Source organism: Pelodiscus sinensis, chromosome 25 (assembly GCF_052426305.1).
Source record: "Pelodiscus sinensis isolate ZL-2025 chromosome 25, ASM5242630v1, whole genome shotgun sequence".
NCBI lineage: Eukaryota > Metazoa > Chordata > Testudines > Trionychidae > Pelodiscus > Pelodiscus sinensis.
Genome location: NC_143076.1, coordinates 8,803,254 through 8,817,575, shown reverse-complemented (window position 1 = coordinate 8,817,575; position 14,322 = coordinate 8,803,254). Strand labels below are relative to the sequence as shown.

The 14,322-nt window shown below is 49.7% G+C and overlaps 1 protein-coding gene across 15 annotated transcripts in view; it reads left to right on the top strand.

Moving 5' to 3' along the window:
- PKNOX2 (PBX/knotted 1 homeobox 2) overlaps positions 1–14,322 on the top strand; it is a 341,221-nt gene that overhangs the window by 185,623 nt on the left and 141,276 nt on the right. For 11 of the 15 annotated variants that reach the window (XM_075909457.2, XM_075909458.2, XM_075909459.2 and 8 more), the window contains one exon: positions 3,544–3,652. The exons of 3 other annotated variants lie outside the window; for them this stretch is intronic. In XM_075909457.2, coding sequence (XP_075765572.1) covers positions 3,566–3,652 — 87 coding nt within the window. In that variant the 5' untranslated portion in view covers positions 3,544–3,565. Of the gene's footprint in view, positions 1–3,543; positions 3,653–10,622; positions 10,734–14,322 lie in introns of those variants that run through there. One more of the 15 variants, XM_025184257.3, reaches the window with a different exon arrangement.

Sequence of the window (14,322 nt, the reverse complement as noted above, 5' to 3'; positions counted from 1 at the left end):
CGAATTTGTTAAATCAGGAGTTAAGTCAGATTTAGTAATTTCGAAATACTTTCCGAATGTAGACATGGCATAAGGTGCCATAGGACTATTCCTTGTTTGGAAGTTATGTTCTTGTTATGTTTGTTATGTTATGTTCTTAAGTTATGGTTAGTGAAAGAGTAAATAACATTTCCTTAGTCTATTTTTCCACACCATTCATGATTCTAGTCCTCTAACATAGCCTCTCACCCTCTTGTTATTTCTTTTCCAAGCTGAAAAGTCCCAGTCTTTTTAATCTCTCCTTATATGGAAGCTGTTCCTTAGCCCTAATAATTCCTGTTACCCTTTTTGTACCTTTTCCAAATCCAATAGATCTTTTCTGAGATGGGGCGACCAGATCTCCATGCAGTATTCACGATGTGGGTGTGCTACGACTTTATGTAGAGGCAATATGATATTTTCTGTCTTACTATCTTTTCCTTTCCTAAGGAGTCCCAATATTCTTTTAGCTTTTTGAATTGCTACTGCACATTGAGTAGATGTCGTCAGGGAACTATCCACAGACAGACATTCCAAGATCTCTTTCTGGAGTGGTAACAGTTATTTTAGATCCCCTCATTTTTGTATGTATAGTTGGGATTTATTTTTCCATGTGTATTACTTTGCATTTATCAACCCTGAATTCCAGCTGCCCTTGTGTTACCTAATCACCCGGTTTGGTGAGTCCCTGGGTAACTTTTTGCAGTCAGCTTTGGACTTAACTACTTGGAGTTATTTTGTATCATCTGCAAATTCTGCCACCTCACTGCTTTCCCCTTTTTCCAGATCACTTCTGAATAAGCTAAACAGCACTGGTCCAAATGCAACCCCTCAGGGCACACCACTATTTATTCCTATTCTCCCCCCCCCCCAGCTTTAAATGGGGGTTCCTGGCAATGGATTCATGATCCTCTAACCATCCGTCAGTTACTGGAATGCCCAGCTCTCTGTTATCTTAACCACCCTGCCTCCCTCCCTTTATAAACAAACTCCCTGACCCAAAGACAAAGCTGCCAGCAGCACAAATTCTGCTAGTTAAGAGCCACCGCTGAAGCCAGGACATGAGCGTCAAGCTGACCTCAAGTGTGAAATCCAGGGGTTTAGACGTTAGGGGAGCTACAGACCCTTGCCTTTGGGGGCCCTTGCCTCACTTCTTACTTCTTTTTCCAGGTCACTTACAACTCGTGACTATTGCAATGGGGAAATCTTTGGAAGGTTTTACACTTGAACAAATATCTATTTACTGACCACCAGCTCGGAGGCTTTCCCCATGGTCTGTTCATTATCCAAAACCAGCTAAGTGTCCGCACTCTGCCAACCTGATTTCCCTTCCTCTTGGATTGCTTATTCAAGTCACTCTGCTGAATTGGTGACCGCACTGTTAGTGCTTAGCAGGAGAGTAGGATCCTTCCATGACATCAGCACAAAGGGCCCCAATCGGCCTCACCCCAGGGCTGCTCCGTTGATTTGGCCTGGGGGGATGCATTTAGTTGCCTTCTGAATGACTGAATTGGAGACGCTCTGCTACAAGACAGACCAAGGCTGGTCAAACCCCAGCGTTTCTTCTGAGTTATTTCAAGTGCATTAGTACTAGAAACAGCAGGGCAATTGTATCTCCTGCATAACTCTGTGAAAATCAGTGAAGAAGTTATCACAGAAATTATTTTTTCCACGGCCTCTGGGATGGCAGAAGTAGGACCCTGAGAAATTGCGGAAAACATTTTTGCAAAAAGCGTCAAGATTTTGTCTGCATTTTGTGTGTATGTAGATATAATGGGAGATTGGGTTTATGCAAAATGATATCTTGTGTTTCCAGTGTGAAAATGATTTCTATTGTAAACAGAACCACCACTTCTAAATATTTCCTTGACTTGCCGTTGTTCCTGGTTCTTTGCTTCCCGCGGACAATATGGGAACCTAGGGAGCAAAGAATGTCATTTCTACAAGTCTTCTAGTCCCAGGCAGATATGTCACAAGATAAATGGGGCCTATTGGTGGGGAGAATGTGCATGAAGCTATAGAAATATTTCTGAAAGCACAGCGGAGTTGGTTAATGCAATGGCTCTGAATTTGTTTACTCACACAAGAAAGCAAGAGTTTGTATGAGCTTTCAAGTACACAGCCACTCCATTAGCATCAACTGGAAAGCTCCGTCTGCTCCCAGAGCCTTTGAGAACTGCCATGTGCAATGTCTGAAATGCCAATGAGGCTTCCCAGGCTGCCTGGAGGAGAGGAAGGAGGAGTTTCTGAGCTCCAACTACGGGTAATTATGAAAAGTTACTTACAGTACTTGTTCCCATAAGAACTGGGGTCACCAAATGAAATGAATAGGCAGCAGGTTTAAAACAAACAAAAGGATGTTTTTCTTCACGCAGCGCACAGTCAACCTGTGGAACCCCTTGCCAGAGACCATGACTTTAACAGGGATAAAAAAAAAAGCTAGATAGATTCATGGAGGTTAGGTCCATCACCGGCTATTGGGTAGGAAAGGTGTCCCTAGCTCAGTGATCTCCAACCTTTTTACACCCAAGATCACTTTTTAAATGACAGACCAAGCCAAGATCTACTGCCCCGCCCTCTCTATTCTTCTCCTCTCCATCACTTGCTATCCCCAATCCTTATACTGCTACTTTAAAAAAAAATTCCCACCATTCCTCGCAGCTACTCACCTGTGCTGTTGCTCAGTGAGTAGCTGCTCCTCAAATGAGGAAATCTAATGTACATGTACTGTGCAGGCGCGCAGTTCAGAGAGGGCTCAAGAGCTACTCTTAGAGCCTCCGAGATCTACCAGTACATCCCGATCTACTGGTTGGTGACTGCGGCCCTAGCCTCTGTTTGTCTGGAAATGGATGACAGAAGAGGGATCACCTGTTGTGTTCATTCCCCCTGGGGCATCTGGCATTGGCCACTCTCAGTAGACAAGACACTGGGCTAGATGGACCTTTGGTCTGACCCGAGTGGCCGCTCTTATGTTCTTAACTCGGGTGCTTCTAAGATGAACCCGGTACCTTCTCTACCATGCACTTGAGAAGTTTCTTGACTCTATGGAAAATCCTAGGACTGATGACTCCCTGTATTTCACACATGCCACTGCCAGGACAATGCCAATGGCCGGGCAGAAGCAGAGAAAAGAAAAAGGCATGCTCATTGGTCATTGTCTGATTGGACTCCTGCTAGGCCCCGGAGTGACTGTGGCTTTCTCGAGCCAGAGCTAGGCCTTTCCTCTGTTTCACTGGCAGCTGGCAATGAACATTAGCAGGTTCATGCGCCTGCTTCTGACTAATGTTGCAGGCCAGAGCCCTGAGCAAATCGCAAGCGTGAAATATTTCAGGACCCCCCTCCCGTCCTCTCACCCAATTTCCTTTGGCACATGAGCACCCCTTGAATGGCTTTGGGTTTCCGTAGCGTGTCTGGCGTCGGAGGCTGGACTCGTACACCCAGGAGCAGGCAGGGGCGCAGCTTTTGACTGACTTGTCCTTTTTTTTTTTTTTTTTTTAATCAAGCTGAACTTTCTCCCATCAACAGGTTCTAGATGTGAATCAATCCCATGATGCAACATGTCTCCCCAGCACCAGCTCTGACAATGATGGCCACACAGAGTGTGCCCCCTCCCCCTTACCAAGACAGCCAGCAGGTGAGTGCTGCAGAGCTCACACCGGACACCGCCCCAGCAAGGCCGGGCCAGGGGCTTGCCAGGCACTTCCACTGACAGCCGCTGTGGAAGCCTTTGGAGAGTTGCAGGAAAGCAGCAGGGGACTTGGCATCAAAGAAAACATCCCTTGTGCATTTGTACTGCTGCCAAGTGCAAAGCAAAGTGGAGCCTGGCCAGGAGTGGAAGGAGCCGAGGTTGTTATCTAGACCCAAATGCAGCTGGCGCTCCAGTGCGTTGCTGGATTTTGGTCTGAGCCCTTTAGATCCCCAAATACCAATATCATGTCCCAGAGACAGACTTCCAAAGGCGGGTAGGTGCCCAAAATGCATTTCGGCACCTCGTGGGCCTTTCAGACGCACCTGAGAAAGTTTGGACCTTGAGTCCCATTTACTGGGATGCACGCTGGGGACATGTCTGACCTGGTAACCCCCCCCCCCCCCTCCCCGATTCCTCCTTATGAAAAGGGCCTACGCTGGCCTGGCCCAGCTTGCGACTCCCACGTTTGAAGATGCTGCCCTGGGCTCTCTTGTTCAGAACACGGGCTTGGGAGACAGCCAGTGGCACTTAGACTCCTAAGTCTCCAAATCCCCTTTGAAAATATTAGTTAGGCTCCTAAACCAGTTAGGCGCTGGGGTGACACTGAGCACAGGCGCGCCTAAATCTCGTTACAAATCTGAGCCTTACACACAGGCCTGCCGACAGGAGTCCAAAGGGGGAAACTGCCCCCGGCTGCAGCGATTCAGAAGGGCCCAGGGCTCTTTGGCTGCGGCTGTGGCAGTGGCCGCACTGAGGGCTGCAGGTTGTGTCACACTCTGGGTGGCACTGAGGGCTGGCTGCCCCCAGCCCCCCCCTCCGCCCAAAGCCCTGCTGCCCCCCTCCGGTCCAGGGGCCCCGGCAAGACTGTTGGCTCTGCTGCTGACCCACTTGTGCAAGTTTTGCCTAGCACTGCCATGTGATACTGCTCCCCAGGAGAGGGGAGGCGTGAAAGGGGACAAATCCAACATGCCTGGCATCACCGTGTGCTTGATCCAGAAGTAGGGTTGCCAGGTGTCTGGTACTGACCCCCGACAGTCCGGTATTTTCACTTCCTGTCTGGTAAAAAAAATCAGAAAATACCGGACTCCTAAAATGTCCTGTATTTTCTGATGTTTTTTCCCCTGACAGGAGGCAAAATACCAGACACCTGGGAACCCTACCACACTCAGCAACTGGGCCCAGCCCCTGGGCCTCTCCTGGACCCCCCCAACTCCTCCTCCCCACTTACCTAGTTCCTCAGGGGAGTTCTCTTCCCTCACAGAGTAAGAAAACGAGATGGCCACTGGCAAAAAACCCCCCCAAAGGCCTTAAAGGGGCCATGCTGGTTTTTTTTGTATTATTATTTTGTTTTGTTTTGTTTTTTGCTCAGCAACTCCCCCCCACCCCCCCTGCTTTTTTCTTCTCAGCCGTGGTTTTTCTTTTTTTTTTGGGGGTGGGGGGTGTTCAGTATTTTTGGTTAAACCATCTGGCAGCCCTACCCAGAAGAGTTCACGCCAAGAAACACAGGCAGAAGTGCTATGACTTTGGGGTGGGTGGGCCTGTCTCACGGGGTCTTTTTAAAAAATCTGTTACTTTTGCACCGTATCGTTCTGAGGAAAGGAGGGGCGAGGAGTGAGAAGCCGTCAAATGGTTTCTGAAAGTATCCTGGGGGCCAGAGAAGAGTTTCTTTTCTTTCCCGGCCATTGGGACAAGCAGGAAAACTGCTCTGCTGGCAAGGCGGCCCTTGGCTGGGGGAAGGGAGCTGGCGGCCTGCCAGCTGAAAGGAGACAAGGCTGCCTTGCTGAGTTCAAGTCACTCCTTGGAGAGCCATAGAAGATACACGCTTACAACAGGCAGCTGTGGTCTCTCAGCAGCTCTGACACATGCCTGCACCTCACCGTGCTGATCCCATGCAAGCCTTCAGACCGCTCAGACACTGGCCCCGTGCTTCTGCAGATGGGGCTCATGCAAAGCTGGCTAAGGATCAGCCTGCGTTGCAGAAGGCACCGGGACTGCCAGGGGTCGGGAGTTGGTGAATACTACACAGCAGGGCTGAGCCTGTGCTCTGATCTAGAGGTGAATTTTCTTTGGCGCGGCTCAGGCCCCTTCTGTGGTCTCTTTCTGGGGCCTTTCAAGCAATGTCGTATTCCTGGGCAGAGCGGTACAGCGAGGCTGGAAAGCGCTCACGCCATGGGAGTATTTTTAAGGGTGTGCACAATGGGGCAGCAGAGCTGTCGAGTTCCCAAATCCCCTTCCCCAGGCGGTTAAACTAGCCAGACGAGGCCCTGAACTAACTCTGAACCCAGGGCAGCAGAAAAAGCCGTGGGCACTCTGGGCTCACCCAGGAAACGTTACACTGACTAGCCTGCTGTTCGAGGCATCACTCCTGAAGGAATGCTTGGGGCGCACACAAAGGGAAGGGTTTGATATTTGCAATCCCCCCCCCATCCTATTTATCGGTTCTCTCTGCCTGAGGGGCTCCTGCAAGCCCTGCTGCCGAGTTACACTCACCCCAAAGCCAGGGCACAGACGATAACAGCGATGAGCCCGATATCAAACAACCAGTGCAGCTCGCCTTTTGCATTTCAAGCATCAAACACTGGCAGAAAATGCTTCATGATCAAGCTACAAAGTGCACGTAAAACCCCCTACAACTTGAATTGAATAAATGTGGAGAATGACTGAGTGTGAGGAAACTGTGATCCACTCAGCGAAAATCAGCAAATAAATTATTTGCTCAACCCCACAGTTAATGAACTTAGACTGTTCAAGCCAGGACCCGAACTGTGAAAATTCCTTTCTGATATTTACCCGTCAGGAGCTAGCGTAAGTGGACCCCCCCAATACTAAAACATCAGACCCACTGGACCAAGGGCTTGCTAGAAGGACATGGCTATGAAAGGGGATCTCGGGGCTTGTTTATTTTGCTGGATCCTGGGGGCAACAGGTGGTGAAGGAGGCTAGGGGCATAATGGCAAGATGGGGGTGAGTCTAGAACTTTTTCTTTTGTAACATGGGGTCACAGTATGCAAAAGGCTGGGAGCCACGAGAGTCAGTGCTGTGAAAGCACTTGACAGTGCAGCTGTGTGAATGTTCATCACAACACTAACAATGCATTTCTGGCATTTCTGTGAAAATGGCTCATGGCAGCGGGAGAGGAACACACAGAGAGCATGCAGGGCTGTGGCCGTGGCTGTAGCAGGCGGCATGATGTGCGTAATCAACAGGGTTTTCTCCACTCTTTGGATGCCCATGCAAATGCTGAGCTGGTTTCACGGTGCATTTTCTAGTTCCAACTGGATCGGTTGGATCGGGTCATGTCATTTAACTCATATTGTGTTATTTCTGTTTCCCTGATTAGCTGCTTTCCAGAGACCGTGTTGTGTTTCTCGGAGTGGAGTGAATTTGTATTTAGGAAGCTGGCCAGGCAGATGGTTCTTGTGCTGTCTCACTACCAGTTAGGCAGGTGTGAGTTAGGGTTGGTGTAGGTGGAAGGGTTCAGTCCCATGGCAAAGTCCTTCTTGAGGTTCACCTTCAGAGTTAAGGCTGGACAAGGATTGGGTTGAAGTTTGATGGCACTGGGATCATGCCATCCCTGGTGTCTAGGGACTTCTCCGAATGACTCTGGAAAACTGGCCTGGACTTCATGCACCAAACCAAAGAGCAGCTCCTTTCCCTCTGGGCCCCTGACCCCAGTATTCTGGTGAAAAGCAGCTTTTTAGGGAGTTGGAAATGCACAGAATGAAATGGTGAAGGCTTTTCCAGTCAGTTCTGCACACTTCCCCTCCATCATGCACCCAGCACAACTTGTAGGTTAACAAGCTAGAAACGTGAACCCATAAGAAAGGGAAGAAACTATAAACAATGTTTTATTTTATGTTCCAAAATGTTGGCAACCTTCCTGCATAATGTGGCTCCAAAAGTTAGAACAAACCTCTGCCTAAGTGCAGGTCAGGATTTCGCTGTTGCAAAGAATGTCTACCCAAGCACCCAAAACGTAGACATGGAGTTCTGTGACATTATTAGATTTAGTTGCTGAGAAGTATCAGGGGTGCTTTGCAGTCTGTGCTGGGCTCTGTGGGCCAACTCCCCTGACTTTTCTAAAAGCAGCAGCGTTTGGGTGTCTGAAAAGGCAGCGTTCCCGCCCGTCGGGGGGCTAGGTTGGGCACTGAGCTTTGTGCTCCAAACTGAGCCAGGAGGGTCAGATCTGCTAGTGCAGAAAATTCACCAGCTGTTCTCGGCCAGGTTTGGCAGGTGTCTTATGACATCAGCTGTCCTTCCAAGATCCCGTCTGCTTGCCATTGGATGCAGAGAACCGGCCCCTGTGTGCACTGGCGCTAACCTGGAACCGACATTTCAGAGCGGATTCTGTTGCACAGCCTTAAACTGGAAGCCATGGCGACCTCCCTAAAAATGACAAGGGCTGGGAAGTGAGGGTGGGCCCTGACCATCAATATTTCTGTGTTTACTCTTCAATGAGGCCCCCTGGGATGCGCTAGGAAACAGTCGTGTCCAGCGGTGACAGGAAGCGGGTTTGCCCTGGTGCGCAGCCCCGGCACGAGCAGGCTGAGCTGTGGCCACAGCCAGCCGGGAGCTTTGGAAAGAGCTGGAAGGGACCCGGCTTGCAGTGGGACAGCACCTGTCAGACATTGTCGGTTACTTGCACGGCTGGTCACATCAAAACTAGTGTGACCCTCTAAGCCAGCGAGAACGAGAGAGGCAGTTCAGTTCCTGGACAACTGCTAGATTGTTTTTATCTGCAAAGGCCTCACTCTTATAATCTCAGGGGTTCACGTGCCAGGCACGCCAATGTGTGCGCACGAGAGGGGTGTGTATTCCAACCACCACCGTGTTGCATACTACTCTTAGTGCTACCTTAACACTCAGTAGGTACCTTTTAGTGCATGCCAGCCTGGTCTGCAGGGCCAGGTACTGTGCAAGGCAGAGTGCTTTAGAAATCAATACCACACAGCCCCTCCCCCTCCATGTCTCCCTCAAGTGTTGCTTTCACTTAAACTTCAGAGCATCAACAGGCGCAAATGTTTGTGGTCACCTTAGTCTTTTTCTCATGCAAGTTCATTGCCTCTCTCAGGCTTTGGCCCCCTGGGGATGCTGGACACGTTTCCCGCAGTTAAGGCAGTAAGGGTTTTGTCCTCATTGGAGAAGAAAGTCATCCCCTGACTTGCTGGGCTCTTTATTTCATCCCTCTCCTCCGGCTAGCCCCTTCCCATGTGGCCAGCACGAGTGTCCTGTGGCAGGTCGTGTGGCCCCTCCCAGTGCTGGGTGCCCCTCTTGGCACTTCCAGTCCTGGCGATTGGGGGGTGAAAGTAACTTTGGTGCTGTCATAGCAGAGCATGGAGTCGGGGGTGGGTGTTGTGATATGAGAGTACCTGTACAAAACATAAATAGGGGGGTGGGGCAAGGGAGCAGCACTGAGCCACCAGGGGTCAGTGGCGTGGTGTAGTCCACCTCCGGTCCTCCTGTCATCCCTCGGCTCGCCTGCTCCTTCTCCATCTGCCACCGCCAGCTGGAGCCTCCTCTCCACCTCTCTGCTCCCAGCCCAACCCTCCTCCATCTCCGCCGGCGGGTTAGTGCATGCGGGGCCTCGCCCCAAACTAGAGGGGGTTGGAGGAAGATGCGGTACAAGCTCCTCCCTCCTCCCAGGGTCAGGCTCAGCCGTGCACCAGGTTCGGGGCCCTGCCGCACAGCAGTGGGGAGGGGGGGCAGGGACAGGCAAATTTTGCTTTGCCCCCGGGTGCATAAGCCTGTGCCAGAGCTGCTCCTGGAGTGGCGCAGTTTATGCCCTCACCCTCGCCTTAGCATGGGGCTGAGAGTTCTGGGTTCTGGGCCCAGCTTTGCTGGTGACAAGCCTGTAACCTTAGACAGTCTCCGGGAAGCTGTTTCCCCTGCTGCAAAGTGGGAGGTGGCTATCCCTCACTGCAGGCTAGGGCAAGAGTCACTGACCTGTTTTCCCCCCCCTTCCCCCTGCAGAGGGGTAGGGCGGGGAGAGAGTCCCATGGGGCTGGAGACAGCAGAGAGCTTCGGGCTGTCTCTTCCATACAAGCCCCTCAGGGCTGGGCCCTGAGCCCTTTTGCACAAATACAACAGGCAGGGTATGCGAAGGTCGGAGCCCACAGGCTCTGGGGGATGCTAAGGACATAGGCAGGGTGCTTCCCTTTTCAGTAGTTAACAGCTTTAAACGGGAGGGGCCGTCCCCTCGGAGCCGAGCAGCTCCGGATGAAATGTTTCCTGGATCTCAGTTACTGGACGCCTCCATGAGGGCTGCAGTCAGCAGCTGGGAGATGTTGGGGCTGGAGGGATTAGCCGATAGCTGCAGGAGAGGCTCAGTCATTAGCACAGGAATGGAGATTGGGGCAGGGTAGCTAAGTGTGAAGAGCCTCATTTAATTCACATTATACTGTGGATTAGCAAATCACAGCTGCTGAAAGGAGCTTTCCTGGCTAGTCCGGATGCTAAATGATTTTGTGTCCCAGGAGAAACTGAACTCTGCTTCCAACATGCGTTTCTGTGCTGGCCCGTGTGTGCCGAGCGACCCTGCGCCATTCCAGCCTCTGCGTGGAAGGCTCCCTCCGCACACGCGGAACAGTATCTGCATCCGCGGTGAGCCCTTCAGGCTGCTCATAAATCTGATGCTCAGGAAGAACATGATTTGCTTTGGTCTGAGAAGCTCCGAGGTTCCACCGTAAATGACCTGCGTAGCAGGTGCACGAGTAGGAACTTCTCTTTTCTCTTTGCTGAGAACCGGTGTTACTCAGAGAACACTCACATCCGTGTGCACACACATGTCTGTATTTACATATCTGTGTGCTCACACGCATGGTGAGGTCACTAGTGTGCATGTGCATGTTTGTGTGAGGCGTCTCCTCGGTGCAGGCCGCTCATCTCATTCCAGCATTGTTGTGTATTGTTAATCCAGCAGCCAAAAGAGGACTAGGAGTCCGAGAGCCCCTTCCCTGAGGAGAGCCTGCATAAGAACCAATGGAGGAAGGGAACGGACAGTGAAAGTGGAGAAAGGCGGCCAAGCTGGGTAATAGATGTTGTGTACTTATGGAGAAATACAATTCACATAACACAAAGGGTGGGGGTGAATGTGGGTGCACAGGGTTGAGGGGGTGTGCACAGAAGCATGCACCCCTGGAACTGTCTGGAGCTCTGTGGTGACCTGTGTGGCACAAGTGCCGAAGCCGACTGGACTCTAGAAAAGATTTTTACTGGCTACAAGTAAAGGTTCATTACACTCACTTAAAGCGAGAATGATGTTCCCCATTATCTAGATTCTGGTGACATCCAACAGTGAAATCATTTACACTTAGCTTTTCCAGTGATTTACCTCTGTGAGTCACTCTGGGAATTCCTGCTTCCCCGAGGACTTCCCAGAATACAATTCTCCTATGTCACTGATGCCTTTTGTGACAGTCTGCCAAGCTTTGTGTAACTCAAACATGCTGTATGCAGAACAGGTCATGTGACATATCAACGTGATAGTTACAACTTGTTGAATCTATGTATCCTATCTTTGTGCATATGTCACTCTTGTATGTCCAGTTCGAAATATGGAATGTAGACCTGTTTATAGCCTTAAGTGAACTAATGAGGCCCACTAGTGATGCATTTAATGATTCCGTACTCAGATCAATGACCTGTGAATGACCTTGCTTGTCCTGTGAGCCCACGTTACGGTTGGTCCTAGAAAGACACGTGACCATACCTTCTGGTACTGGAATCCATCTTGGACCTGGTAATTTTCCATGAGGAAAACAAAGGATTCCTGCCCTGGGAGAAAGTCTAAGCAATAGGAAGCCTTTAGCCCTTTGTTTTCAGGGGACTTTTGAAACTGCCTGCTCCCCCTCCCCGAGAGAATAGAAAAGAACTTTGAAGAATCTGTAGACCTAAGTCAGATCAACTCTGCTTTGAAGCTTTTACCTCGGATAAGAACAGCTGTTTAGGGTAAGAATTTGCATGTTACAAGTTTCTTAGTGGATTAGAACTAGCTATGCATTTTCTATTCATTTTAATTTAGTAACTTACTTTGATCTGACTTTTTTAGTTGAAAATACTTAATAAAAATGTTTTTATTTTGTACAAAAAGTAGGATTTATCAGGCCCAGTGTAAACATTGTTACTAGGGTGGAACAACCACTGTGCATATCTCTCTTTTGTTGAGCTAATCTTACATGCTTTCTCTGTGTAAAACTTTTACACAGGCTAAGGCAGGTTTGTTTGGGGTTTTGATCTCTTTTGGGGGTTAGTTTCCTGGGTGCTGAGCCCTTAGAGGTGAGCCCTCTTGGAGATGAACTGGTTCAGTGTCTGTGTTGCTCTGTGGGGAAGCGGTAAGCCCAACTCTGTGCCTGGAGTGGAGGGCGATCAGATGATCTGGCCCAGCAGGACAGGGTGGTGGGGAGCTCTAGAGAGCAGGGAGGTGGGTGTCAGTGGCATGGTCAGCACACCAGGGGGACTTCTGTGATTGCACCCCATCACACCTTTAACCCCAGGAATTGCAGTGGCACCATATGACTGCGGCGTGGCATTCCAGACATGGGACTGACTGCTGAGGAGATGTCCGACTAACGGTGATAGTGTGTCACTAAGTTTAGGGATCCCTTTGGGATGGAAGACGCTAGTGAAGTCAGAACACCTTTCATCCCATTTCTGGGCTTTCAGCTCAATGTTCACATGAGCCTTCTCGCTTATATGTCCACGTGGCTTGACGATCAGTGTGCGAATGGGGGACAGGTTTGGAAGGTGCAGTGGTTGGAGGGGAAGGGCCTTCAGACCTGAGAGGAAGTCTAGCAGGTCTTTGCCTAATACCTAACTGGAGTATGGTACTCTTAGGGTATGTCTACACTACAGCACTAATTCAAACTAACTTAATTTGAATTAGTTAATTCGAACTAAGCTAATTCGAACTAGTGCATCTAGACCTAAAAACTAGTTTGAATTAGCGTTTTGCTAATTCGAACTAGCATGTCCACATTTAAGGGCTCCGGGGCCGGGAGGGGGGCAGAAGAGTGGCCACCAAGGAAAGCTGGGGAGGGCTAGCCTCCCACTAGTTCGAATTAAGTGGCTACACAGCCCTTAATTCGAACTAGTTAATTCGAACTAGGCTTTAGTCCTCGTAGAATGAGGTTTACCTAGTTCGAATTAAGCGCTCCGCTAGTTCGAATTAAGTTCGAACTAGTGGTTTGCTAGTGTAGCGCCTATCAAAGTTAATTCGAACTAACGTCTGTTAGTTCGAATTAACTTTGTAGTGTAGACATACCCAGAGGGAGTATACTTAAAAGCCATTTGTATGTTGCATATGCAGGGCACCTGCTGTGTGACACCTTTGTGCTCTTTTTCTGTCATTTCCACAAGCTTGGATGCGGAGCTCCAGGGAGAGAGAAGGTTTATTTGGAATCTTTTGAAAACAAAGCCTTTCTATAATGAAAAATTCAGACTCAAAAGCCAGGCCTTGCTGAGCAGGACTGCATGTTGCGACAGTTGCATATTTAAACATTAAGCATCTCTCCTTGGGATAATTAGTGGTTAATTGCTTGGGGTGCTGTATCTGCTGTGCATGGGCCTGGAGGGAAGAGTGGAGGCTAAGAGTTATTGTACAGTTATTGTAGTGCCTGGCACTAGCAATCATTTCCAGAGGCTGTGCAGCCCCTTCTCTTGTCATTGTGGCAGAATAATTGTGGCGTTCATCTGTCCCCCTCAGGAGGAATTATTTTATATAGAACAAGCAGCAAAACTGACGACTGTTGTTGTTTGGAACTCAGAGCTCGGTGGGAAATCTGTGACATATAAAGAGAAGCCAACATGGCTGTCTCCTCACATCCAGGCATCTCCCTTTTCATCTTCAGGGTCCATGATGGTTTCTGTTGGCTGGTTGAGATCTTGCAGCCCTGTCTGTGGGAACCGCGTGGGACTGTAGTGCGTGTCGGCTGGTCTCAGCACACCTCCAGGTGTCCGGCATGTTTCTTTGTGCTCTCAGGCTGAACCACACAGTAACTGAGTCACTCCATGAGCCCTCATGAAAACTTTAAACTGGTTCCTTGTTTGTGGCTGCTCATTTGTGTCTGGAGGGATCCCTTGAAGATCTTTTTAATATGTAAGTTAAAGGCAAACTCACACTTACAGCAACATTCCTTTCCTGATGCCCGTGACTGGCCAGTCTTCCAAACACTGCAGTGACCCTCACACTCTCCCTCACCTCACGATAGCCACTGCGGCCGATGGGAACGAAGCCTTAGTGGAAGTTTCGGTGACACGTCAGTGAAGGGGGCTTCAGTGCCCTTTGAATGGCTCCAAATGCAAGTTAGTGAGGGCTTTGAAATTCTGCAATAGAACCTTCATGGCAAATTTATTTTTAGGGCTTTAAAAGGAGCTGTTCTGCTCATGCTATGCGTCCTGCGCTAGCCATCCTCAGGCCAACGTGCAACAGAAATGACAACATTGTGCAGTATGGGCTTTGGGAACAGCTATCTGTGTGGGACCAGCTTCTGTGTGGTGACTTCAGCAGTTTCTGCAAAATTTAAGCTTCCTCTTAAAAACGTGTTTCTAGCCCTTCTGGCTGCAAAGTTACTTCCCTGCGTGTGAATCAGTGCAGGGTTTTCTTCGTGGGCTGGTCTGCA